The 27,613-nt window shown below is 34.9% G+C and overlaps 3 protein-coding genes across 5 annotated transcripts in view; 2 read left to right on the plus strand and 1 right to left on the minus strand.

The window, feature by feature from the left end:
* Window positions 1–27,613, minus strand: part of LOC136347353 (sodium-independent sulfate anion transporter-like) — an 85,165-nt gene that overhangs the window by 20,152 nt on the left and 37,400 nt on the right. The window contains exon 1 of one of the 3 annotated variants that reach the window (XM_066297265.1): window positions 5,307–5,506. The exons of 1 other annotated variant lie outside the window; for it this stretch is intronic. In XM_066297265.1, coding sequence (XP_066153362.1) covers window positions 5,307–5,340 — 34 coding nt within the window. In that variant the 5' untranslated portion in view covers window positions 5,341–5,506. Of the gene's footprint in view, window positions 1–4,751; window positions 5,286–5,306; window positions 5,507–27,613 lie in introns of those variants that run through there. One more of the 3 variants, XM_066297261.1, reaches the window with a different exon arrangement.
* Window positions 3,366–4,307, plus strand: mRpL12 (mitochondrial ribosomal protein L12). The gene is made up of 2 exons (XM_066297288.1): window positions 3,366–3,700; window positions 3,760–4,307. Exons 1-2 carry the CDS (start codon window positions 3,636–3,638, stop codon window positions 4,247–4,249), a joined length of 555 nt encoding a protein of 184 aa, XP_066153385.1. The 5' UTR covers window positions 3,366–3,635; the 3' UTR covers window positions 4,250–4,307.
* The window catches only part of LOC136347312 (uncharacterized), a 31,156-nt gene continuing 19,888 nt past the window's right edge, over window positions 16,346–27,613 (plus strand). Inside the window, exon 1 of the mRNA XM_066297194.1 lies at window positions 16,346–16,561. Coding sequence (XP_066153291.1) covers window positions 16,548–16,561 — 14 coding nt within the window. The 5' untranslated portion in view covers window positions 16,346–16,547. The remainder of the gene's footprint in view (window positions 16,562–27,613) is intronic.

Consider the following 27,613-nt stretch of genomic DNA (forward strand, 5'->3'; position numbering starts at 1 on the left):
ATTTTGTTAAATTATGGATTTTTTGTTGTTTAGTTAAAAACAAATTTACTATATATTTAGACATATATAATTTTTCCAAAAGGATTTTCTTTATTATCCAATTCCTTATGTAAAAAAAGCCGTTTTCGACGGGGGTACGCACATTTTTCTGTGGAACTGTATCTTTATAAGCGAATCGGTCCATAATGCCGTTTATTTTAATTAATGGACCAACGCCAGACGCCGAAAAACATCCCCACACCATGACGCTTCCATCGCCATGTTTCACAGTCGGCAACTGGTATTTAGGGTTGAATCTTTCATTCTTAGGACGTCTAACCTATCGAATACCATCACTTCCGAACAGCTGAAATTTGCTTTCATCCCTCCACAAGATGGTTTTCCATTTTTCTGGCGACCATTTGATGTGCTCCCAAGTGAATGAAAGTCGCGCATTTCTATTTTTTTTATATAAGCGGTTTCTTTACAGGAACCCTACCAAATGAACCTTCATTCCCTAAAATTCTCCGCACTGCTCTATTTGGAACCACGATGTTTTGCTCTTCGGCAAGGCACCTTGAAATATCCACCAAAATCAACTGTGGGTTTTTCTCCGACATCCTTTTTATTAACTTTACAGTACTTTTGGAATATTTTTTGGGCCTACCCGGTCGTGGAGCATTGATTGTTCTTTGACGTTCATGGAAGCGTTTTAATATTTTGAAGATAGTGCCTTTGGGGATATTTAAAGTACTAGAAATATCGCACTGCCTGTTCCCATTTCTATATAGTTCAACAATACGCTGTTTTACTTCTTCAGACAAATGGCGTTTTGGCATTGTTACTACTATGAACTTTATCACATACTATGCAAAATTCTATAAATTTATCAATTACTTGCGATTTTTATCAACAAATGAAAAAAGTTTCCATACTTTTGTCAGCAGCAAATTTATGTTTTTATCTGCATTCTAAAGGCAATACCAATAAGTACCAATATACCGAGGATATCAATAAAGTAAAAATTGTTGAATCTATTGTATATGTTCGATTTCAATTTATACCCGGTAGTTAACAAAAAATGCAATATTAAAGAAGTTTCCATACTTATGGCCACTACTGCATAAATGGCGATTTTTTGTTACAAATTTTCGTATATTACGAAGATGTAGTCTTCAAAAGCTTGTGTCTAATGTTTGAGATTGCTACATTTTTAGACGGTTTTAGAGATTTTGTGAACATCAAAAAAATTGATAACTCGTAACAGGGAGCTATAAACACTGCCACGTAAAATTACAGTAATTTGATATGTTCCTACTTAAATTGCCTTGGAAGTCTTTAAAAAGCATCTGGCTCAAAATGAAAAAGGCTTGTATTAAAATTATATTTTTTGTCAGTCAAATTGACCTACAAAGCCGTATGTATATTCACTGCACATACGCCGCAGCTTGAAAAGAACATTCCCTAAGTCAAAATAGCAAAAAAGTTGTTATAATCAAATGTCCGGAATTGCGACATTTCCAAAATACAAGGTCGGATTGATTTTTAAACCGGATTTTAAAATTATTTTTTAATAATTCCAACCCAATCCTAATTTTTATATCTTAATAAGGGTACTCCGATGTATTTTTCCGCCTCTCAGAATTCATCCGGAAACTTCAGGAGCGTGCCCACGGGATAGATCTCTCAGGTTTTACACAAAAACAAGTAGCCCACTGTGTTATTTTATAATTGTTATAGTTACTTCGAAAAGGGAAACTAAAATCACACAATGCAACTTCTGGTTTCTTGATCTTTTTCGTATTTCGCATCGTTTTAATTAAATTCGAAACCCTTTTCAGTCTCTGAACCTACATGAATCATAAACCTATCTAACGAGTGGAAAACTGTTACATACAGGATTTTACAAATCCGATGCCTTAAAGGATATTGGTAAAATGGAAGCAAAATTGCATATTTTATTGCGCAATAACACGCTAACACAACAATAAAAACGCTGGTGGAAATATTCGAAAAGAACGACAAAAATTCTTTTTCTCTTTTTTTTTTCTTATTTATTACGCTTTTATTACTTATTATTGTCAAAAACTATTAGTAATTTTTTAGTACATTTTTTCCTCTTGAAAAAAATAATTTTATTTGTTAGATATTATGTTTCATTTTAAAGGTACTCACATCCACTTAAAACTTTTAAATATGGACGTCGATTTGTTTAATTTTCAAAAATCCGTTTGCCGCCCTGAGGTCATGACAAAATGGTAGTTAAGGTGTGTTTTTATTGTTATTAAAAAAAGAGGAGTAAGTATTAACATGAAAACCTAAGAAACCGTTCTTAGCGTCAATAAGAGCGACGTTTTTGCCAACTGCTTGTGGTCATAGTTAAGCATTCTACGCAATTTTGGTTGTAGAGTTACAGAAAACTTAAATTTCATTGCAAATGTTTTATAACAAGTATAATAGTAAGTTTTGGTAAGTCAAAAGTTGCTCAAAAGCTGGAAAAAAATTCAGATCCAAAATTGAAAAATATAGCTGAAGTAAATATCTGAATAACAAATACATAAAGGTTTTGAAGTCCGTTATTATAGTTTTTTTCGTTTATTACGTAACAAAATAACGCCTTACCCACAAGTAGGGGCGGTTGGACCGGTGGAATATTTGCGTGTAAGGCGTTATTCGCAATCAAAATAAAAGGAAAAGTGAACGATCCACTTCAAACGTATATAATATATTTACATTATTATAACCGGAACACTGGGCTTAAATCTAATATCTACCACTTGAGGGTCGCAAATATTTCATAACCGCGGTGTATGTGTATGATTTTTTCTACTTAATTTAACTTAATTGTATAAAATTATAATAAATCTATTTAAATCGAGCATAAATTAAATCCAAAACAAAAAACATGACGCGCATTAAATCAAAATAGCGGTGACGTATCCTTTGCCTACTTATTTCCATGGTAACCATAATAAAGCAACAAACATAATAATGGAACTGCGACCGATTAGCTCTCTAGGTAAATAATCAACCGTTGACACGCTATTAAGCTATTATTCAATTGTTTTAGAAAAAAAAAGGTGGGAAAACGTTCTTTTCAGTCATTCAACGCACCCAATAACGGTGTCCTTTAAAGCTAACAGCAGAAAAACATTATTTACGGCACTTATATCAATGTCAGATACCTAAAAAACCATTTGGCACAGGCACATCCAATCTTAATAAGCATGCGCAAAAAAATTTTTTACCGCACATGTGCGTTAACTTTATTTAGTAGCTTTAAAGCCACTATGCTGAGTGCTCGTAGGAAAAATACTTTGTGTTTGAATTAATGATAGGTCTAAGATTTGTTGAATAATAAAAAAAAATTTAATATACAGGATATGGTGAGATATAATGGTAAATACGATAGAAAAACGAGACTTAAGGTAATTTACGTTAAAATGGCAATGTCGCACTAGTGGCAACACCACACTTATAGATGGCCGTCCGTCAAGTGTCATTCTCGCCATTCTTTCGTTTCTAACCTAAAACTTAAGTAACCAAAACCAGAATCAAGTAGTAAAAAAACATAAAAATTATAACCATTTAGCTGGTCATTCTATGAAATTATTAAAAAGAGACTAAATACGAATTTTCATTATCATATATTCACGATGCAGAACGCTACTAAGATAGCCGTAAGGTCATCGTTCAGGCAGTGGCGAAACCTCCATAAAAGGTACAACATGCTTGTATATTAATCTGCATCTCTGATATCCAATTTTTTCTATTCTTCAGCGTTTCAGCATTGCAGAGCACAGAAACCCAAGCAGCCCCAATAGATATGCTTGAAATTCCTCCTCCCAGCACCATAGATAAACCTGTGTCACCAAAAATTGATAAACTAGTTACCGAGATTTCCCAACTGAACCTAATTGAAGTCTCTGAACTGAGTACTGCCTTAAAAAAAAGGCTAAATCTCCCTGATGCACCAATTTTTCCTGCCGGAGGCTTTGCTGCAGCAGCTCCTTCTGAAGAAGACCAGGAGATAGCAGCTCCAGTCAAAGTTCAAACAGCCTTTACTGTTAAACTTATGAAGTTTGACGAGAAACAAAAAGTAGCACTGATAAAAGAAATGAAAAACCTTATGGAAGGCATGAATTTGGTGCAGGCTAAAAAGTTTGTGGAAAGCGCCCCTGCAGTTGTTAAGGCTGACCTCCCAAAAGATGAGGCTGACAAGTTGAAAGAGGCAATTGAGAAAGTTGGAGGGGTTATAGAAATTTCATAAAATGGTTCCTTAGGTTGCGTAGGTAATACTTTTTGTTAAAATAAACTTGTGAATTATATTAGTTTTGTTTCATGTTTAAAATTCCTCAGAAGTTAATATATGGCACACAACATGTGTATCTTGTATTCATAATTTTCAGAACAAAGAAGACAGTTAATAAATTGAAAATAAATATGAAGCTGGAAAGTTAAGTTTTCACTCATGAAATAATAGCTTTAATTAAACTCATAAGGTATTCATACAATTTCACTTCATGCATATTTCATGGATTTAACATTTTAATATTGGCCCGTACAAGTCAACCAAGAATAAAATGAATATTTTGAAAGCCCAAACAATGATCGTTCGCCTAAATAGCAAGAAATCTAACCTACAAATGTCAGCTGGTTTTCTGTTAATCGCGATGTTAGACATCCCCACCACAACAATAGGAAATTTTTCCATTCCCAATGCCCTGGCCTAGAGCTGAATACCACATTACTTTTAATTTAATAAATCTTACCATTTGATTGTTGTTGTAGTAGAGGAACCCCTGAGGTAATGCTAGGTCTGGAATCAGTTTCTATTATTCTCTCCATTTAAGCCCATTTAGAAGTTCTAACCAACGTTTGATTATCAGGATTATAATTTTTCAAAGTATTCCCCCAATTGTTAAAGATATTATCACCGTTAACTGCGGGTAACATTGAAACATAACGTGCAAGCAAAGTTGTTAGTAAGAGGGTATATGTAAAGCTTTTCTTTAGGTGTTTATTGAAAACATTTAATATGAATGCTATTATATCATCGTAAAATTTTGATGTGGTGAACCGTCATTTTCGGCACCAAAGAGATACCGGTATCTGCAAAGGCCTAGGGCCGCAGACCAAAAAGGGTGGAAGACTTTCCTGATGGGTAACTTTTTGTGGGACAGGGAGGCGGTGATTAAAAATTTCGCCTAGGGTGCCATACTTGCTAAGGCCGGCCCCGTGTAAGAGGATCGTTAAGTAATAACATTTCTTAAGAGTACGTTGCAACTAAAGAGTACCTGTGCAGGGCTGTTTACTTGCAAACTTACCGGGGCCTGATTCGAAAGCTGAATTCAACACCATCTTATTTGGTTTAGCGGGACTCGCACGTGAAAAATCCAATTTATAATCACTGATATAAAGAAACGAACATTTTCATGATAAAATTCAATTGTTTACACTTAGAAAATTTATATTGTTTTATATCATTTGTGATGAAAAATCCTGAACAGATAAGTAGCTAGAGATAATCAAAATACAATGCATTCTGCTATCAATCAACCATTTAATTGATTATTTGTTTACTTTTAGATGACGATCTTAGCCAGCGAAGATTTGCCAAGTGAGGTTTAGTATCAACATCAGCAATTTTGAAGGCTTTTATAAGGTGCAGAAGCACCCGTAGGCAATAACTTTGTTCCGTCTACCACATACCCATTTGCTATATTTAATAGTAGATTAGTAACCCAACTGTAATTATTTTATAATCTGTAATGCCAAATGAAGGAAATTTTTTTAAAATTGAATCTCCTATATTAGTGCCTGAACGTGTTGATAATTTGAAGTAACACGTGTTACTACACACCCATAAAAGCCGTGCTTTAAAGAGATGCTCATTGCATTAAATCATTAATAAAATAATGTATTCGGCTGTTTTACGTATGTTCTGTGATTATTGCATTTGGGTCTGATTACATATTTCGATAATACATACATATCCAAGTTATTAGATACTCATAAAGTTCTCCAATACTTACTTGATTATGTTCTTAAACTTAAGTAAGGTGTGCTTGGTTATTTTAATTAAATTTTGAATGCCAGCCAAGGTCGTTTTCGTTCAATTATATACGTAGTAGAACTATAAGCTATTAGTAGTATCACGTAATACGGAAGCTTTTATTCTGATAATATTGAACGAGGGTATGGTAGGCAGATCCTGATAAAGTGAAAAAATCTAGGTCAACTTTTATGCAATAAGTAATAGATTTTTTTTCTTTTCTTGGAATCACTTTCGTTGGTATTATTGTAGTCAGTAATAGCTAAACCGCACTATCATTGCTTTAAGCATCAAGAGGTCCGATGGAAGAGATTCAAATTAGCACTAATCAAGGGAGACATTGAATAAAAAACGTATAATTTTACACTCTTGCACAACGCCGGTTTCAATTTACAGACAGTAAAGGCACTAATTTCTAATATGTATGCAAATACGCTCATAAACGTGCATGTGTACCTACTCTGCGTCCCAGATAAAATTTTACAAATTTTCAAATAGGCCCATTGCGAAAAGTGACCATGGGACACACGACTATTGAAACTAAACAATTACATTATCCAGTATTTGGTTTAACTTATTTGGTTTATCGCTTTCTATTAGTGTGTGTAATTTTCGTAACGTGTAGGCACTGTGATTATAAACATCACAAGGTTCATATTGTAATATGCATTTTAAATGAATTAAGAGTTCAATGTCGATGTTATCACTTTCATTTGGAAGATTTAGATAAGACCACCGTTGCATGCGAACGAATGCGAGAGCGATTAGATCTAAATATTTCATTTCGAAAGGAAACGCTTGCTTAATGCTAGGTCATTCTGCGTTATTGTTCATCAGCATCATTCGGGAGAAAGAACAGTCAAGGTGACGTAGTCTAGAATAAAATATTAATTTAAAGAATTTCACTGGAAAGGTTAAGGTTCTCTATATTATATATTATAGATCAGGGGTTTGCGAGTTGCCCCTGATGGGGGGATTTTCAGATTCAGATGAGTTTTACATCGTCATGTTTATAACGTGGTGTTTAAACGCATAGTGTTCGAGCACGAAACGTATGTATACAGGGTGTTTCCTAACTACGTGTAAAAAATTTAAAGACCTAATCCTCGACTGATTTTGAGTCAAAAATGTCTAATAAACATACAGTTAGGTGCAGAACTGAGTCAATACTTAGAAAATTCGTATTAATGGTGGCATAAACAAAATATCTAACAAGTATTCAAAGGAAGGCTTTTATTTTCAAAAAGTACATTAACATTAACCTTAAAACCATACAAAACATTTGCCGAAAATAAATGGGGTACATCAAATAATCCTAAATAACATTGGTTCAGTTTTGCTCCACTAATATTAACATTGAACACTTTGGTCGACATTGACACTAATATTTGGTCCAGAGACCTTTAGCTTTTTTAACAGCTAGTAGACGTCTTGGCATCGCATATCCTCCGTTAATAAACATCATAATTCAAAATCTTTAAACAATGAAGCCGATTTCAAAGTTTCAAAGAAAATTAATTGAAAAATCACTGATTGATGGAAGATCCACACGGGAAATCGCATTTCAATTAAATATAAGTCAATCCACAGTACAAAGGGTAAAAAATAAGTGCAAAATTTCCTTAAAAATAAATAAAGGTAGCCAACCAAAAAAGATGTCTGCGCAAGATACTAGAAGAGTAATTAGATATTTGGGCAGTGGTGAAGCCTCTTCGGCCTCCAAAGCAGCCGTGTTGCTGCGAGGGGATACTGGGAAATCGGTGAGCAAATGGACAATCCAACGAGCTTTACATCAGTCCAAATTTGTTGCTGTGGAGAAGAAGAAGAAACCCCTACTTTCTATGAAGAATATTAGGGCACGACTAGATTTTGTAAAAAGATATGAGGTATGGACCAAGAAGGATTGGATGAAGGTTATTTGGTCTTATGAAACTAAAGTTAACAGATATGCAACAGATGGTCGACATTGGAGCTGGAAACGAGAGGGAGAATCCATGAAACTAAAAGATTTCATTCTGACGGTGAAACATGGGGGAGGAAATATTAAAGCTTGGGGCTGTATGTCGGGATATAGGGTTGGACCATTGAAGAAAATAGATGGGATAATGAACCAGCACATCTATAAAGCCATTTTAAATGATCACCTAATAGATACTGTTAATAATATGCCTTATCCCACTAGCAAAATAATTTTCCAACAAGGCAATGACCCCAAGCATACCGCAAATCTGTGAAGGAATGGTTGGGTACCCAAAAATTTCAGGTTTTGCAGTGGCCGGCACAAAGTCCCGACCTAAATCCCATTGAGAATCTATGGGCTTACGTGAAATATCATCTGGTCAACGACTACGATTCGCCACCATCTTCACTTAAAGTTTTATGGGAGAGAATAGAAGAAGTATGGGACCAAATTCCACCTGATTTCTGTGAAACACTAACAAAAAGCATGCCAAGACGTCTACTAGCTGTTAAAAAAGCTAAAGGTCTCTGGACCAAATATTAGTGTCAATGTCGACCAAAGTGTTCAATGTTAATATTAGTGGAGCAAAACTGAACCAATGTTATTTAGGATTATTTGATGTACCCCATTTATTTTCGGCAAATGTTTTGTATGGTTTTAATGTTAATGTTAATGTACTTTTTGAAAATAAAAGCCTTCCTTTGAATACTTGTTAGATATTTTGTTTATGCCACCATTAATACGAATTTTCTAAGTATTGACTCAGTTCTGCACCTAACTGTATGTTCGCAAGTGCCTTGTTTCCAAGATACAGGGTGTTGAAATGTGACAAGAAAAAGAGATTTTATTTCCAAAATGACTCAATTTGAGGGTTTGAATTTTAGAAAAGACAATTTTTTGGGGGAATGCTTTAATGATTAATTATAAGAATTGCTGAAAATGACCTCCATTACTCATAATGCACGCTTCCATCCTTCTTGTTAATGATTGTCTCACTCTCTCGAAAACTCCTGGTGTTTTGCTTATCGTTTCACATCCGGTAATTATACGTTCCTGAAGTTGATCCAGAGTGTTTATTGGGACAGCATAGACAAGTCTCTTCAGATCACCCCAAAAGTAGAAGTCCAGAGGATTACAATCCGGGGACCTTGCTGGCCACGACTGATTAGGCTCTGGGACACCTCTGCCTGTCCATTTATTTGGAAAAGTTGCATTTATGTGCTCGCGGATGCATAAAGAAAAATGTGCTGGCGCACCGTCGTGCATAAACCACATTTGAAGCCTCTGTGCAATAGGTACTTCTTCCAGTAAAACTGATAAAGTATTTTGCAAAAAATTTAAACGTGTTTCTCCATTAAGATGATGCGGCAAAAAATAGGGTCCAATCAAATAATCTCCAACTATACCGGCCCATACATTTAGAGAAAATTGATGTTGGAACCGCTTGTCCACAATTGAATGAGGATTTTCATCAGCCCAAATGTGATTATTGTGGAAGATGATAATTGCACTTCTGGAAAACTGTGAACAATACACGAGAAAGGAATTGTGGATCTAATGCAACTTTTTGTAGGATCAATTGACTAAACTGGATACGTGGAGGATAATCTTGAGGTAACAAGGCTTGTACTCTTTGTATGTAGTACGGGTAAAGTTGTTGCTCTTTTAAAACAGTCCACACTACTTTATGACTAATATTTAAAACGGCAGCTATTTTACGAGTACTTGTTCCGGGGTTTTCTTCAATACGTCTTAAGATTTCTTCCTCCGCTTCTGGTGTTCGACGTGTTATTGGCTTTCCTCCTCCTGGAGTTTTCATAAGAGATCCTGTATCACAAAGACGTTGAACGAGGTTTTTAAAGGTTTGGTGGTTGGGAGCTTGGTGGTTTGGAAACCTTTCCATGTAAATTCCAAACACTTACCATCAGCAAGGCCGTAAACAAAAACCATATTGGCCATTTCTTGATTAGTATAATTAGGAATTTGAAAAATTTTCAAAACTGAGGTATAATCTGATTTTTGGGACACAGAACTAAATTCTTTCACTTTAGAGAGTAAAACACCAAAATAACACTGACTATCTTGTTTATAGTAGTGGAAGTAGCAAAAAAAACTAACAATAAACAAGTTAGTAAATACCACCAAACCTTTAGAAACTTTTAAAACCTTTTTCAACGTCTTTCAGTCAACACCCTGTATCTTGGAAACAAGGCATTTGCGGACATATGTTTATTAGACATTTTTGACTCAAAATCAGTCGAAGATTACGCCATTAAATTTTTTACACGTAGTTAGGAAACACCCTGTATAAGATGTCCATTAAAAAACTTACTACCTCCACCTTTTCCTGATCATAAATAATTTAAGTAAAACCCGGAAACGTATCCACGATATTTTTCAAATAGAGCGAAAAATGGCATTAAGCTCTTGGTAGGCGAACCCCAGAGTTGATGGCAGCAGGGGCTCCCAAAATTACTACTATTTTTTGTAGATTCAAAGTAAGTTCAATTAAAAATCGAACTAGCACTCGCCGAGTGAGTAATTATCTGCATGGTGGCTAAGCATTGATAATGGACGAATTTCGAATAATGGTTGAATAAATATTCATGAAATGCAGTTATTCATTTTCCTAATTGCTACTAAAGAAATATCGGAAAAAATCCCCTATAGATATTATCGCTATTTTATAAATGACCAAAACGTTCTGATGTGTGACAGAAAATGATCTTAAGCAATACTTGAAAATATATTAGTCGCACGAAATTGCTATTTCATTTCTGCATGATTCTGTCATTGGACTATGACTTACATATTACTTTTCGGTTATTAGCAATTATTGCCATTATGAGAATTTCAATAAATATTAAGTTTCATTATACAGGATGATTTTTAAGTTGGAGAATTAACCCATTAGCGGCCAAATTGTTTTGTCGTGAAAAAATGTCCTGCTTTCTTCACGAATTAGTCTTTTAGCATCATATTTGAAAATTCATCTTGAAATGTATCTTTTTTTTCAGCGGTTTTTTTAAAAAAAGGTGATCTATATATAGATCACTGGGATGTGCCGTATACTTTTTAATTTTATTTTTGGTTAAATTGTTTAGGCGTTAAATTCATAAACTTTATTTTTTACAAAAACTATGTAATAAAAAAATACAAAAACTAAATAAACTGTAAGTACAGGTCTACTTATTGTGCCAATTAGGAAAGCAAAGAGTACCCAAGGTAACATTACATTTGTCACAAAATGTTAACTGAAGACCATCGTACGAATGCAGTTCTCGCTGCATACTTAACCACCTACATAAGCTAACCTTATGTCCCAATAAAAATTGTTTTCATAAACAAATTTATGTCATAAAGGTTGTTTATTTTCTGTGATCTATATATAGATCACTGAGCGCTAATGGGTTAACTTTTTTTGATAAGTAAATAACGCTGAGAGAAATAAGATTTTTCCTTTGACACTTATCTAATTTTTTTCATTTTATTTAGATTAAATTAATGGCGAGAATTGAAGCAGTTTTATTTTATCCGAGTAAATCCGAATATGGTTAGATGGGTATTGAAATTCGGTGAATTTTTATAAGCTGTTGAAAATGGGAGGTGGTTGATTTTTCTTCTGTCCATGAGTCCGCTGTGGAAAAATCGACATGGTATTGAACGTGCTCACACTGGTATTTTTCCCGAATTCCTCGTTAAATGAAAATAATCAGAGGTGTTACAATAAGTGCAACAAAAATCGCCAGTAATTTCTCAGAAGTTTGAACGATTTAAAATTAAGTTGAAGAAGAGTGACCGTTCTTTGCAACGTAATTTTCAATCGTGCAAACCTCTAATGTCCGCAATTTTCATTGAACAGCCTATATTAAAGAAGAAAATGTCACGACTTACATTTTCAAACAATGCCACCGTAAGAATGAAAATTTTCAGTTTGTTGCAACATCTCAGGGCGACCGCAGAAATAATGGCGATACTTGCACTAGTGCAAGTTACCGCTGTAACTGGCCAGTGATTGGTTCGGGATAACAGTGAGAAATCAATATCGTCTCGATAAAATATCAAAATTGACACATGAATGAAATTCACGTAAATGATTTGCATTGAAAATTACCGTTAAATTTTAACGCAGTATGCGTAAGTGCAACGTGAGAAAGAAAAAAAACACTCGTGCATTACATGCTTTTTTTACGTTCATGCACGCCGTCCATGAGTTTCTTGCGTTTATGTACCTCATACTGTTTTTTAAATCCAGATTGTATGAATGCATATCTTTCTAAAATTTATCTGCAATTTTCGATGCATCAGTTATGTTTAGACGAGAATTTCATAGTCCAAATGCTACGTTCGACGCATTTGCAAAATTGTTGACATTCACGAAGATTTTTCCAATATAAACTTTCGTTGATTTTGCTGTAATGATACAAAAACACGCCGAAATTGATTTGTATATGTACAGGGTGGGGCACCAAGAGCGCCTCGGGGTATTACGTCCTTATTAATAATTTGATCGAAAATTGTTTTTAGAGGTGTATGTAGGACCTTGCAAGGTACATTTTAAAAATATTTTCATTTATACAGGGTGCATATAAAAAAAGATACATCTCAAACATACGTTTTTTTTTAATGGAACACCCTATATTTTATTACATATTTGGAATTATAAGAAGAAAATAGTACAAGTTTGTATAACACACATTGGGTGTAAAACAATTACTTCTCGAGAAATTTTAGAAAATATAAAAATGCAAGAATTAAGAAAAAAAATTTTTGCAAGGTGAAATGAGTTACTTCTTAAGTACAAACTAGAATGAATTATTTATTAAACTGATATACAGGGTAAGCAAAAAGAGTGGTCAAATTTTACTCCCTTATAATTTAGCATAACTTTCTTATTTCAAATGGAATATATACATTTTTATGTATTACTTAGAATCACTAATTAATTCCCTTTCAATGGATACTACAGTGTTCTATACCTATCTTTTACTGTTTTCCCATAATATGAAATTTTATTTAATTTTCAATAATAACATTAAATAATACAAATTATTGTCAGGTTATGCCTTGGATTGGTTGCTATGGTTATTAAAGAAAGCTAATTATAGAGGACGAATTTTAAAAGTATTTATTACAGTTTAACAGATTCCCAAAAAAATTTTAAATTTACAGTAAATATTCGAAATGATGGCAATCATTTTCAATACATAATTGAATACGTTTTTGAAAAGAAAATTTCACTTTTGATAACATGTCTGGTGTTATTTCTTTGAATGCATTTTGAATTCGAATTTTCATGCCCTTCTTTGTTGTTGGTGGTAATTTGTACACTACATCTTTAATGTAGCCCCACATAAAAAAATCCATACTGGTAAGATCGGGCGATCTTGCGGGCCACAACTGAGGACCACTTCGCTCAATCCATCTTCGGGGAAACATAGTGTTGAGAACTTCTCTCGTATCTCTATGAAAATGTGCGGGTACTCTATCCAACTGAAACGACATTTAATAAAATTTCATATTATGGGAAAACGGTAAAAGATAGGTATAGAATACTGTAGTATCAATTGAAAGGGAATTAATTAGTGATTCTAAGTAATACATAAAAATGTATATATTCCATTTGAAATAAGAAAGTTATGCTAAATTATAAGGGAGTAAAATTTGACCACTCTTTTTGCTTACCCTGTATATCAGTTTAGTAAATAATTCATTCTAGTTTGTACTTAAGAAGTAATAGTAAAAAAATAATAGCCAAGTAACTCATTTCATCTAGCAAAAACAATTTTTCTTAACTCTTGCATTTTTATATTTTCTAAAATTTCTCTAGAAGCAATTGTTTTAGACCCAATGTGTGTTATGCAAACTTGTACTATTTTCTTCTTATAATTCCAAATATGTAATAAAATATAGGGTATTCCATTAAAAAAAACATATGTTTGAGATGTATCTTTTTTTATATACACCCTGTATAAATGAAAATATTTTTAAAATGTATCTTGTAATGTTCTACATACACCTCTAAAAACAATTTTCGATCAAATTATTAATAAGGACGTAATACCCCGAGGCGCTCTTGGTGCCCCACCCTGTATATACAGGGTCATTCACGGTGAGTGTCCTATTAAAAGTTTACGGGGTTCTAACATGGCTAGAGATCTGAAATTTTGGATACTGATGTAATGGAGTTTGATTTGTTGAATTAAAATATTGGTATCGTTGCGCCGTTGACAGATCTACGTGTAACTGACAACAACTTTGTTGCTTTAAATGGCACACCCTGTATTTTATTACATTTTCGAATCTCCCGGAAGATTTAAACCCCAGTTTATCTATCGTATGCCGTAGTTATGATGAACCGTTTTCGAAATAAATATGAGAATCTTTGAGAGTAAAAGGCACCACTTATTAGTTGATTCAGTTAGGAGGAAGCTATGGGTTAACAACGTAAAATAAACGAAATTGTAATATCCTTTATAATAAACTAGATCTACGTAATATAAATAAAATTAGAGATTTTGCTGAAAATGTTTATAAGAAAATATTTGCTAATATCTCAAAAATAATTGAAAACAATTATATTAATGTATAATATTTTTTGAAAGAGAATTTATTGATCTTTCAGATGCCATCCAAAAATATATAGGGTGTTCTATTTAAGATTCTCATTGAATGCTCTTCTTTATATCCTTATGATATCGCACTAATTTTTCCACGCCCTGTATGTAAATCCAAAAAATGTATAACATTAAAAGATACAGATAACTACTAAGAGTCTTTAGCTCAAATTTCAACTCTCTAGCTGTGATAGCTGAAAAGATATGCGCTTTTCAATTTAGAGCTGTTTGTTGCCAAATCAGTCGAAAAAAATCATTTATTTTGAAAACAGTTCAACATAGCTATGGCATATGATAGATGAACTGGGGTTTAAATCTTCCGGGAGATTCGAAAATGTAATAAAATACAGGGTGTGCCATTTAAAATAACAAAGGTGTCGTCAGTTACACATAGATCTGTCAACGTCGCAACGATACCAATATTTTAATTCAACAGATCAAACTCCATTACATCAGTATCCAAAATTTTCAGATATCTAGCTATATTAGAACCCCGTAAACTTTTAATAGGACACTCACCGTGAATGACCCTATATACAGGGTTGCTCATTAGTGCGTCAAAGTGCGATATCTCAGTAAATATAAGTTTTGGAAGGAAATTTGTCTTAGTAAAGTTTTTGGGGAAACATTTGAAAATAATTTAAAAATACGTGCCTTTTACTCCCCAAAAACTTTACTAAGACAAATTTCCTTCCAAAACTTATGATAATAATAATAATAATAATAACAATCTTTATTCACCCGGTGAATGGGCTATCGGCCCCTTGGCCTTTCTGCCCGACCAAAACTTATATTTACTGAGATATCGCACTTTGACGCACTAATGAACAACCCTGTATATCTTATGAACAGTGGGTTCTATTCTAAAATTAAATTTTTTTCGTCATGACTTTATTCCCTTTCTATCGAATTTTTGTCAGGTTGATCTGTTTTTTTGGTGCGTTTTTCATGTTCATGTTACTTTTAGAATTTATCCATCGCAAGCGGACTACCATAGCATTTTATCGCGCGATTATTCCTACCACTTACTTTCCCATCTATATTACTTTCCTTTTGTTTGCCTTTCTTTCAATATTTATACATCTCTAGGTGGAAACATCTTCACGGCTTGAATGCAGTGTCTGAGTCACAGCCGGTCAGAAGTTATTTTTTGCTGTTGAGCATCGTGAATTATATCTAACTTCAACGAAAGAACTTGCTTCGCCATGCCTCGTTTATAATTTTTGTATGGTTATTTGGTTACTAATATAATTTCAAAAAACCTCAACGATTTTTCGCTTCATTTCCAAACTTCGTTATTCACGTGATGATCATCTTATCCAATACTTCAATGAAGAAATTTCATTGAGATCTTGGCAAAACACCGGTAAAATGCGTAGCTTTTACTTCGGACCTGACCGCTAAATCCGCATCGAAAACTGCATAATAATAAATTGGCAAACTTATGACCACCAAGCCTTAAATGCCATCACCGGTAGAAAATTAGTGGTAAAATGTAACACAGAGTTAATGAAACAAGACTTTTACTTCTTCCAAGAGTTCCTGAAATGCTGTAGTGCATAAGCTACATAAAATTACCATAAAAATGGCAAACCTTAAAAGGCGAACAACAAGATTTGTCAATTTATACGGCGGCGTTACGACAGAACCGCTCGAGGCAGGACCGATCGATCGGTGGTACCCGGCTGAACCAAACTTTCTCCGCTGATGGGCTTCTTCTTCACGTGGTTCTGGTACCACCACAACAGACAGTATTGGTCGATGGTGGCGGTCGCTTCTGACTACAGCATCTTGCGGCTCATTGTTCGTAGTTTCCGCTTTTGCTCTTGTTTCCCTTGGGCTACCAATCCGGGTTCCTGGTTCTAATTTGGTGATTTTTTTTTTTTTTTGGAAATTTTGAGTTCGAATCTGGTGACCGGTGCGTGCTGGTGTCGTTATGGCACTTTTAGGGTAAGATTTTTTTGTACTGTTAGAATTTGTGTCCAGTGTTTCACAAAAGACTTTTGGTGTACTGTTTTCTTGGCAAAAATTAAAATTGCATTAAAGTAACATACAAACTCGTACCTCTCTTGCAAATCTCCTCTAAAAGCAGTTTAAATTCAATACATAATAATTAATCAATGACTTCATTAGAGATATGTGGGCATGTGTTCGAAAATAATGATCTTGATTAACAAGTTATTGACAGTATATGGGATAGTATTAGAAAGTGGACTTCTATTTAGCTGTGATAGGTCTATAACTCTTTTTTACGCAATGAAAATTGGACACAGTATTTTTTTGAAACGAAATATTTTGATTTTGAATCTGAGGAAGTTAACCGCTGATTCTGCGCCTTGAAAGCTTTTAAGTATTCAATTAGTAGCTCTGTTGTCTTGCAGCACGTGCCGCGCTTTAGCCAATGATTGAATAGACAGGGAGTTTCGTTAGAGTAATTATTTTACTATTAAAATAATCGTAGGTATATTAATTAGCTATACTATGAGGCATAAAAATAAGAATAAATGCTAATCACCCATACGTGTAATACAACGATTACCATAATAACAATTTTCTATTGGTGTCAGGTCAAGTGAATGGTGCGTACTTGTCACTCCCAAAGAATATCATCATTAATCAAATTAAGTCATTTTCAAATAGAATTTTGGTAGGTCACAGCATCTATCAGTATCTAACAATGCCGTCTCTACGAACCGAATTACCCTGAGCATTCGTTTGCAGGATTCAAAATGCTTTTGGATTGTTTTTAATCCTGCCTTTAATACCTCTTGTATGTACATGAAGCGATTGTTAATAAAAATGCTAAATTTTTGAGTATTAACATACAATACAATTTTTTAAGAGCGACAAAGATATGTGGATAAGTAAGCAAGAACGCACGCGTGAGTTGATTTACAACCGGATTTTCCTGACGGAAAAGAGTCTACTTAAAGTTATTGCATCATCGACGAATAAGTGAGATTTATAGCACGATTAAAGATTAAAAGACGCAAAAGTGATTTGTGAAGAATTTTGTATGCCCTCTAACAAACGAATCTACATATTTCGCATTTACTCGATTTTTTCAAACATACAGAGTGTTTCATCAGGAGATTTTGGGATTTAGAACTAATAAAAATAAATATTTCAGTCAAGTAAAGTCTGAGCTCGCTTTGTTTCCAAGATACAGAGTGTTTACTTTCTTTCTTAAAAATTTTTTTTCTAATATTTTAAAAATCGTCCCGGACAAGGATATGAAATTAGGGACACGTTGTAAAAAGATATATGTGCATGTTTTTGAGTAGGCTGAATATTTCCACCTACACCACCACCACCTACGGCCGTTCAATGAGAGAAATGGTACGCCCTTGACTTTTTAAATATCAATATAAATTTTTTAAATGTTCCATTAAACCTTAATAAAAAAGGCTTCATAGGTTTCGTTGCTCAAGTAATCGTGTTCAAAATGAAAAATAATTTTCCATTCCCGTGCTTACCCAAAAACCAGTAGACATAAATCCAGTTTTTCCAGGTCCTCTTTTACTTTTAAAAAACCTATACTGGAAGCATTTTGCTGTTCTGATGGAGCTTATGTGATGCCTGAAGAATTGCTGATCATGTAGGGCTCGCTTAACCAATCCAAAACTAATTGTCTAACATTTCACTACTTTTTTTAAAATTTTATATATTTTTTTGTATTTGAATTGCAGTCGAATCTGTATTCTGAGATGTAAATATTTTCCTTTATTGCGGTTTTCAAATTTGTTCTCCAGCCACCTCACGAGCATTTTCAAGCTTTACGACTGACTGAGACTGTAGTCTGAGGTGTAGGAAACTCCCATTGAAGCCTCTTCCTTGGCGGTTTTCGATATTCCAACGACATCGCAGGACAGTTATTCTCTTTTTTCCTTCAACTTCTGTCTCTTCTATTTGCATTCTTTCGCCTCCTCCTCCTCCTCCTCCCACTTTTTTTGGTCTTGCATAAATCAGAATTAATCTGGAATCCAAAGCTTCCTGGAATTAGTAATAAAACTCCATCGATGGTTTGTCGTATCTATCACTTCAATTGCGACAAATTGCGAAATCGCACAAATTAACATTTCTCTCCTCAGTCTCTTTCATTTACCATTTTTGGAGTCCTTGTTGATTGATGACTCCCCTCAAGCTCGAGACGACACATCTATGAGCAGGTTTCTTGGTTCTTATATAATTTGTCCTGTAACACAAAAATTCGGAAAGATGATAGTATCGTGTGTAAATGTCTCCAAGGACTTCTTAAACAATTGATAATTATTTGCTAATTAGTCGGATGGTTATTTAAATACACTTAAGGAACTCTTTTGTTGCTCTACGCAGGTACGTTGACTTCAATTTATGCACGGAATTAAAGAGGAGTTATGGTGCGGTGAATTGTCAATATTGTAGTCCCAAATTGCCCTTAAGACAATAACATTGTTACGTCAATGGCCTGAAATTTAAAACTTCTCAAGTTTAATTTTTATTAAAAAATGCAAATAAATTCGTTCAATTCAACTATGTAGATTTACGTATAAATTCTTTTGATCGAATTTGAGTTTAATGCTGTAGGTCACACGTTTGCTGATTTTTCTTTTGCAATCATAAAAAGTTGAAATGCCTTGGTCTGCACGCATTTATGTGTTACATAATCAAAGAACATAATTCATAGACTTTGGGTTCATAAAAGGAATACCAGCTGCGTACAGGTACCTACAGTATAAATACAAATAAAGCGGTTAGCCTCAACTGCTGACACATTTTCATTTTTATTTTTCATATGAATGTTTGTGAGCCAAATGCGGGTGATCTGTGAAATTGCCTATGAATACGAACAGGAATCATATGATACCATTTTAGGAATGTTGTCATGCTTCATTGCAATGAGCATACTAAAGTACCTATTATTTTTATTTTTATTTTTGGAAATATTTTGTGAATAAAAACCATTGCAAAAAAGCGATTCTTAAAAAAATGTTACCTACCGGCACTTAACCCATTTTGTAAGTTTACAAGGTTGACCAAAATGGTCGTGGCTTGCATAAATGCACATAATTTCGGTCTCACCTTTAAAGTGATTTAATTGTTGTTATGGGGTTTGGTAATTTAAGCGATTTACCAAACCATTACTGCAATTGTTTAAGCCAGTATAATAGGTAAATAGGTCTGTTTTCATATTCACTGCGTGCCGCTGGCGAGTTGCTTTTTTAGTTGCAAAATGTGTGTTTCTGGTATAAGGACATAATTTCAATCATAACTTATTAAATTCACTGTGTTATGAGGTGGAACAAGAGCTACCGTATTGGCCTTCCATGAAGCCCCGAAGGAACAACGTTTTGGAATTTTTTGCGTGAGCGATCTGGCATTTTCGGTAATAATGTAAGTTTCAACGACAAGAAGGTGAAACCATCTCTCATCATATCATCTCACATATATCATCTCTTGAAAGCTGGTAATTGATGAGCAGATTGAGATCCACTGGAGATCTTGAGTTTTTCGGTATCTTGGAGGCACCGCAATACGCCGCACAAGGACCTTAAGGCCAACAAATTAATTTTTGTAGTCGGAATCCGCACTTTCGGAGAAGTTTTGGGAGGCGAAAACGTGAACATGAATTATGTCTCGAAGCTCACTGAAATTTTATGGTTTTTCTAATTTTCATATACAGAAACGGAAAAAAGTATGCGTAAAAGCAACAGAGTTCGTTTTAAATCTGAAATTTTGTGAGAATATTTGCCAACAAACGAAAATATTGAAAAAAATTGTTTATTGTAATTAATATTAACAAAAATTTACTCCACATGTTAAATATAACAACAATATATTTAAATAAAACTGATAATACACCATTAACAAGAGGAAAAAAGCATGCGTACATTAAAAAAATTAGATTTTTTTTGGACGAAGTAAACCGCGGAGACAAGTTGAAACAGGTTGTAATCAGTAATTGCTGCTTAAGTCCAGCAGACGTTTCCAACAAGAGTCCTAAGAATAACCAAATCACATTGAATTGAAAGAAGTTATGATAAAACTATGGAAAGAAGGAAAAACACTTAGGCAAGTGGGTAAAACTGTTGGAAAAAGGCATTCAACGGTACAAAGGGTAATTCAAAATTACAAAAAAAGCGGTAAAAGCAAGATCTGGCCGTTCCGAATTGTTAAATCTGAGAGAAGAACGGTATGTGTTAAGGACTGTTGAAGAAGATCTTAAAGTTAGTGCTCTTAAGCTGGTTGTAATGATTCAACAACAATTTCTCAAAACTATTTGTCCCAAAATTACTCAGAATTTGTTAAAAAAAAACAATGGATATAGAGTGAGTGTTGCTTGAAGGAAGTTTTTTTTTTTTAAATGGATCAGATGAAGAGGTTGCTATTGGTGAAAATTCATTCTAGTAAGTCTTTGGAGTTTTGGCATCCAGTTATCTGGACCGACGAAAGTAATTTTAATATTTGGGGTTCAGATGGAAGGCGAATTGTATGGAGAAAACCCAATACCCAAATGAATCCAAAGTATTCAATATTCGCTGTAAAGCACGGTGCTGGACACATTACGGTGTGAGGGTCCACGTCAACGAGCGGAGTTGGAGAGTTAGAATTTATTGACATTAAGATGGATCGCTTTATATTTTTGGACATTTCAAAGAGAAAGTTGAGACCTTCAGCTGAAAAGCTGAACTTAGGGGATCACTAAATTCATCAACAAGACAATGATCCTAAATACACCATAGATATTGTTAAAGAATGACTGCTGTGCAACGCTCTTAAGCAACTGCATACCTCATCTCAATCACGAGGCCTCAATCCCTTTGAGCATTGGAGTTATTGGACCGAAGGATTCGGAAACGTTCAATAAATTTGAACGTTGTGTTTAGAGATAAACTGCAAGGAAAATAGTCAAAAATTTCTCAAGAGGAAACGGCTAAATTAGTCCATTCAACACCAAATAGGTCAAAGGAAGTGATCAAATTAAAAAGAGGTCCAACTCGTTACTAAAATTGTTAATTTGATTCAAATTGTTACTGTACGCGAACTTTTTTCCATTGCGAAATTCACTTTTATTTAAATACTGTTAATATACTTGATACCTGTTTACTTATTATTCAATAATATTATAATTATTAACCTGCTCAATCGAAGATAATATATGCTTAAGTTAAATTTTACTTGTTATCTCAAATTTCCATAGCTTGTGAAAGTTGAAGCGATTTTTGTTGCTTGTACGCAGACATTTTCCGCCACTGTACGTAATTCATCGTCGTAACGTTCCATGAAAGAAGTAATGCATCAAACTGGTTGTGCCAATAACAGACTATTGCCGAAACGGCATAACAACATCATGCTTCATAAATATACAGGGTGTCCAAGCGAACATTGAATATAGGAGATTAACATGGGAAATTGGTTTTTATTTTTTTGCGCCTGTACGGATTATCCAATTGAAAAATTTTTATATGGAGGTCATAGTATGCAAGACCGGCTATCTTTCAGTATTTTTTTCAGTCTTCTAGTTACAGCCGTTTTGGCTCAAAACGCCTCCAAAATTCAAAAATTTGAATGTCCCGCGTAACCGTTCGGCGCCATGATTGGTCAGAATTAATGTCAAAACACAATGTCGCCAACAACGTAAGCGTAAACACTCCATTTCAAATTAATTTTCCCTTTTTGCTGATTTCTAACTTATTTAAGAATTAATTCAGGGAAAAATCAATGGAAAACCTGAGGATAATTATTATGTGGTCTGCTTTGATGTCCCTACGGTAAATACGCAAGTTTTGTTTTGAATTAAATTTAAAATTGCCCGCGAAGATTCTGTCTAGTAAGTGAGATAAAAGGTTAGGTTATGTCTTTGTGTTATCATTATGGGGTAATAAGAAACTTGCGTATTTACCGTAGGGACATCAAAGCAGACCACATAATAATTATCCTCAGGTTTTCCATTGATTTTTCCCTGAATTAATTCTTAAATAAGTTAGAAATCAGCAAAAAGGGAAAATTAATTTGAAATGGGGTGTTTACGCTTACGTTGTTGGCGACATTGTGTTTTGACATTAATTCTGACCAATCATGGCGCCGAACGGTTACGCGGGACATTCAAATTTTTGAATTTTGGAGGCGTTTTGAGCCAAAACGGCTGTAACTAGAAGACTGAAAAAAATACTGAAAGATAGCCGGTCTTGCATACTATGACCTCCATATAAAAATTTTTCAATTGGATAATCCGTACAGGCGCAAAAAAATAAAAACCAATTTCCCATGTTAATCTCCTATATTCAATGTTCGCTTGGACACCCTGTATATATTTTTTTCATTGTAAACGGCCTTAGGATTTGCGAGTAATGTCGGAAGTAGAAAAAAAAGAGACGGATATATTTGCACAGAAAAAGCTTTTGGAACGTTGAAAAATTATTGCTATTCTTTGAATTGAATTCGGAAAAAGTGCAGCATATGAGGCAATAATGAGGATAGAAAATGGCGTAAATATACTGACTTTCAAAAAAACCGCAACACCAAGAAGAACGCATCGGGCACATTTGAAATTCTGGCATTACGTCGGGTCGGGTAATTTGATAAAAACGATCAAAATATTAAAAGAAAATTATTGTGAATAAGTGAAAAAATTTAATAATGGGTGGTATCTCCTCTTAAATTAATACATTCCTGCAAGCGACGAGGCGTGTTTAAAATTAAATTGTCAATATCTTCCTGTGGTATTGTATCCCAGACAATCTGCACCTGCTCGCGGAGTTCATCTATGGTCTCTGGAGGGCGAGCTAAACATTGAAGTCTCCGACCCATTATATTCCATACGTGCTCTATTGGGGACAAATCTGGAGACCGAGCTGGCCAAGGCAAAGTATCCAAATTTTCACTTCCAAATACCTCAAAGTATCGTTGACTACATGTGGTCGCGCATTATCCTATTGAAATGTGCTTCCAGGATGGTCGTGCATGTACGGTACAAGAACCGGTTCTAAGACACTATTAATGTACCTCTGAGCATTTAATCTATCATAAACGAAAACAAGAGGAGACCGACTACCATACTGGATGGCACCCCAAACCACCATGACAGCTGGTGTTAAACCAGAATGACGCCTTTCCAAAAAGTCCAAATTTAATCGCTCTCCTCTGTGCCTTCTAACACGTAACCGTCCATCAGATCGCCATAAACAAAATCGGCTCTCATCACTGAACACGATTCTTCTCCACTCATCCACCCATTGCACTCTCGGACGACACCACTCCAGTCGGACCACCCTGTGGTTTCGTGATAATGGAAGCCGACGCATAGGACGATATGAATTTAATCCAAAACTTCGAGTTCTGTGATATATGGTACTAAGGGAGACCCTTCGATTTAGGGTGGCTACCCAGTTAGCACCCAGAGACGGAATTGTTTCAAACGTTGCTGAATGACGAAGTCGCCGGTCTTCGCGTCGGTTCGTCATTCTTGGACGGCCACTACCACGATGACGATTTACTGACCCTTCGTTAGACCAATCTCTCCAAGCTCTTAGCACTGTTGATGCGTTTCGATCCAATCTACGTGCAATTTCGCGGCAAGGTAAACCTGCCTCATGCATACCAACAATTCTTCCCCTTTCAAAGGGAGTTAACTGCCGATAAACTGCATTTTGGCGTACACGAGGCATTTTGCCCTACACACAATGACGAATGAAACTGTGCCCAGAAACTGTCCTCATATCACTAAAAAGACAAAGGTACATATTAAGAAAATAAAAAAATCCATGTAATGACACCTCTTCAAAGGCAACCAAAAATAACCATCTGAAGACAAGTTGTTTCCAACTTGATGCAAACTACCTACAAACCCTATCAAGAGGTGAAGTTACTATTCAAATTGCCAAATTTCCCACTAATATAATGGTTTGGGGCGCAATATCCAAACGTGGTGCTACATGTTGCTATACAGGGTGATTCTAGATAAGTGGGACAAGCAAATATCTTGAAATCAGGAAAATCTACAAAAAAAATGTTCAAACAAAGTTTTCTTTATTTCCTGGGCCTCAACTTTTGATAAAGTCAGTTTTTTTCAAGGTCACCTTCACCTGTCTTTTGGGGTCAACTTCATTTCTTCAAATGTAACAATTTTTTTTGGCGATTTGAATTCTTTGTTGGCAGCAAAAATGTTTTTACTTGAAATATTTTTCGCTAAAAGCAACGAAATTCATAATAATAGCAGACAAAAAATAAAAAACATTTCATTAAACTTTATTAATTTATTTTAACACTTTTATTAATTTTGTAGTAAATTTTAATTTATTATAACAAAAATCAGTCCAATAGATGTTCGAAATGGTTCCCCTGCTGTTCAAGGTATTTAACAATTCTGTTTTGAAATGATTGTTTGCAATTTTCCAGCATATCAGTTGTGATGTTTCAACAAGCATTTTTGATCCGAATTTTCATGTCTTCGGGAGTATTTGGTACTTGACTATAAACTAAGTTGTATTAAATAACCCCACAAAAAAAAATCTGGTGAAGTCAAATCTGGTGATCGGGCTGGCCAGTTAACTTCACTACCCCTCCCAATCCATCTTTGTGGGAAATGTTCATTTAAAATTTCTCTGACATTCCTAGCATAATGAGCGGGGCAACGGTTACGTTGAAACCACAGTGTCAACCTTTGCTCTAAATTAACTGTTTTTAACTGTTAATTTAACTGTTTCAACAAAAATTTTATAACATTGAACTTGTAGCGTTCGCGGGATAAGAGTTTGGTATTATTATGAATTTCATTACTTTTAGCAAAAAATGTTTCAAGTAGAAGCATTTTTAATGCCAACAAAGAATTCAAATCTCCAAAAAAAATTGTTACATTTGAAAAATGAAGTTGACCCCAAAAGACAGGTGAAGGTGACCTTGAAAAAAACTGACATCATAATAAGTTAAAGTAAAAGAGGCCCCGAAAATAAAGAGGACTTTGTTTGAACATTTTTTTTTGTAGATCTTCCCGATTTCAAGATATTTGTTTGTCCCACTTATCTAGAATCATCCGTATACACAGGGTGTCCCATAAGTGTTTCATTATATTTTAGTGGGTAAGAGTACATTGAAAAATAATATGACTCCCCATATAAACCATATTCCAATAATGCTTCATTAAGAAGATACAGGGTGTTTACTTAGTTTACTTAAAAAATTCAACTTTTATTGATATATTCAAAACTGCTTCAGATATCTAAGTGAAATTTGGCACGTTTCGAGAGTTAATGTAGACACATTTATTTATGCAAAAAGGTTATTTTTAATTTCACTAGTGGCGTGGGTACGGACACCTCTCAGCACATTTTTCCAGAAAAAAATGGTGCGCCACTGCTTTTTATCAAAATAAAATTTATTTTTGGAACTTTCATTACATTTAGAAGAGACATGCTTTCTTCATTCTTTTTCGTCCGATGTAGCGTTTGCTGATAAAAAAATTGAAAACCGTCTACATGTACAAAAAGTATGCGCATTCGCAAGAATTCATAGTCTTCTTAGAGAAACAGTTAGGCCTCAACATCGCTGACGTTCAGGGCGCCCATTATCAACGAGGACTGTTGAGCTTGAAGAAGCTATTCTTCTACAAGCGGAGACAGATCCTTCCACCAGTGTCCGGGCTATTGGACATAATACGAATACTACACGATCCACAATTTGGCGTTTTCTGCGCGAAGAACAACTTTGTTCATACCACCATCTTCAAAAAGTACAAACTTTAAGCCCAGAAGACTACCCATATCGACGACATTTTTGCCGATGGTGGTTACAGAAGCATTTATGGCAACAAAATTTTGATGAACAAGTTCTCTTTTCGGACGAGGCATGCTTTACGCGAGAAGGCCTTTTTAATAGCCATAATAGTCATATATGGAAAAAGGACAACCCTCGTGCTATTACTTTTTGCAATAACCAACGGCAATTTTCCGTAAACATTTGGACCGGAATTTTAGGTGATAACGTAATTGGTCCTTATCTGCTCCCACCTCGTCCAACTAGCCATATTTACGAACAATTTTTAAGAAATATTTTACTAGTGCTCTTGGAGGATGTGTCACTGAATGTTAGTAAAAGAATGTGGTTTCAACAGGATGGGGCACCTGAGCATTTTTCCTTACTTGCTCGGCAACATCTTGATCAGAGTTATCCTAATCACTGGATTGACCGAGGTGGAGCAGTAAATAGGCCGGCGCGATCCTCTGATCTAACCCTCTGGATATATATAATCAAACACTCATGGGACACCCTGCATAGTTGATGATATGGTTAATAGGGCACAGTATTGTGACATTCCAAATCGTTTCCTTGTTGAAACGGCTCACGATTTATATCCAAACAGTGACGTGTCCAACAGGATAATCCGAAGTGTCATACTTCTGCCTATACTCAAGCTTCTATGCAAGAACATCAATTCACAACAATTCCATGGTCAGCAGTTTCACCAATTCTCAGTCCCAATGGAAACATATGGGAACTAGTGAAGATTGAAGTTGAACGAGCAACGACATGAAATGAAAAAGATTTGATTCGGTCAGTTTTAGAGACCTGGATCACCAACACCGAAGATCATGGCATTGACCTAGTTTCGCGTGTACCTGGACGTTTAGTTGAACGTTTGGAGTTAAATGGAGATTTTACAAGTACACGTATATGTGAGCATTCCTTGTCCATGTTAAAACTATTAATCAATTATGTGAAAATATCACGGGGTTCTGGCTCTAAATTCCTGCCAAGATCAGTGCGAGAAAATGGTAAAAGGGCTGTCATGAATCCCCTCGCATTTCTTGTTTATGTTAAGATCAATATTTGGCATTATCTGAAGGTGGTACAGGCTTTTGGTACCAAGCTCTTCCCCAGATTAGCGTGGGAAGAGAGGGTTGTTTATAAATTCCTTTAGCGTAGGTGAGAATGACGTTTAGGGGTTTGGTCCCGTGGGAAAAAGGGTGGACAGCGCTCCCGTCCGATCGGTTCTCTCACGAAGAGGGGATGCGTCCTGTCTATGGA

The sequence above is a fragment of the Euwallacea fornicatus genome, chromosome 28, assembly GCF_040115645.1.
Source record: "Euwallacea fornicatus isolate EFF26 chromosome 28, ASM4011564v1, whole genome shotgun sequence".
In the NCBI taxonomy this organism is placed as follows: Eukaryota; Metazoa; Arthropoda; class Insecta; order Coleoptera; family Curculionidae; genus Euwallacea; species Euwallacea fornicatus.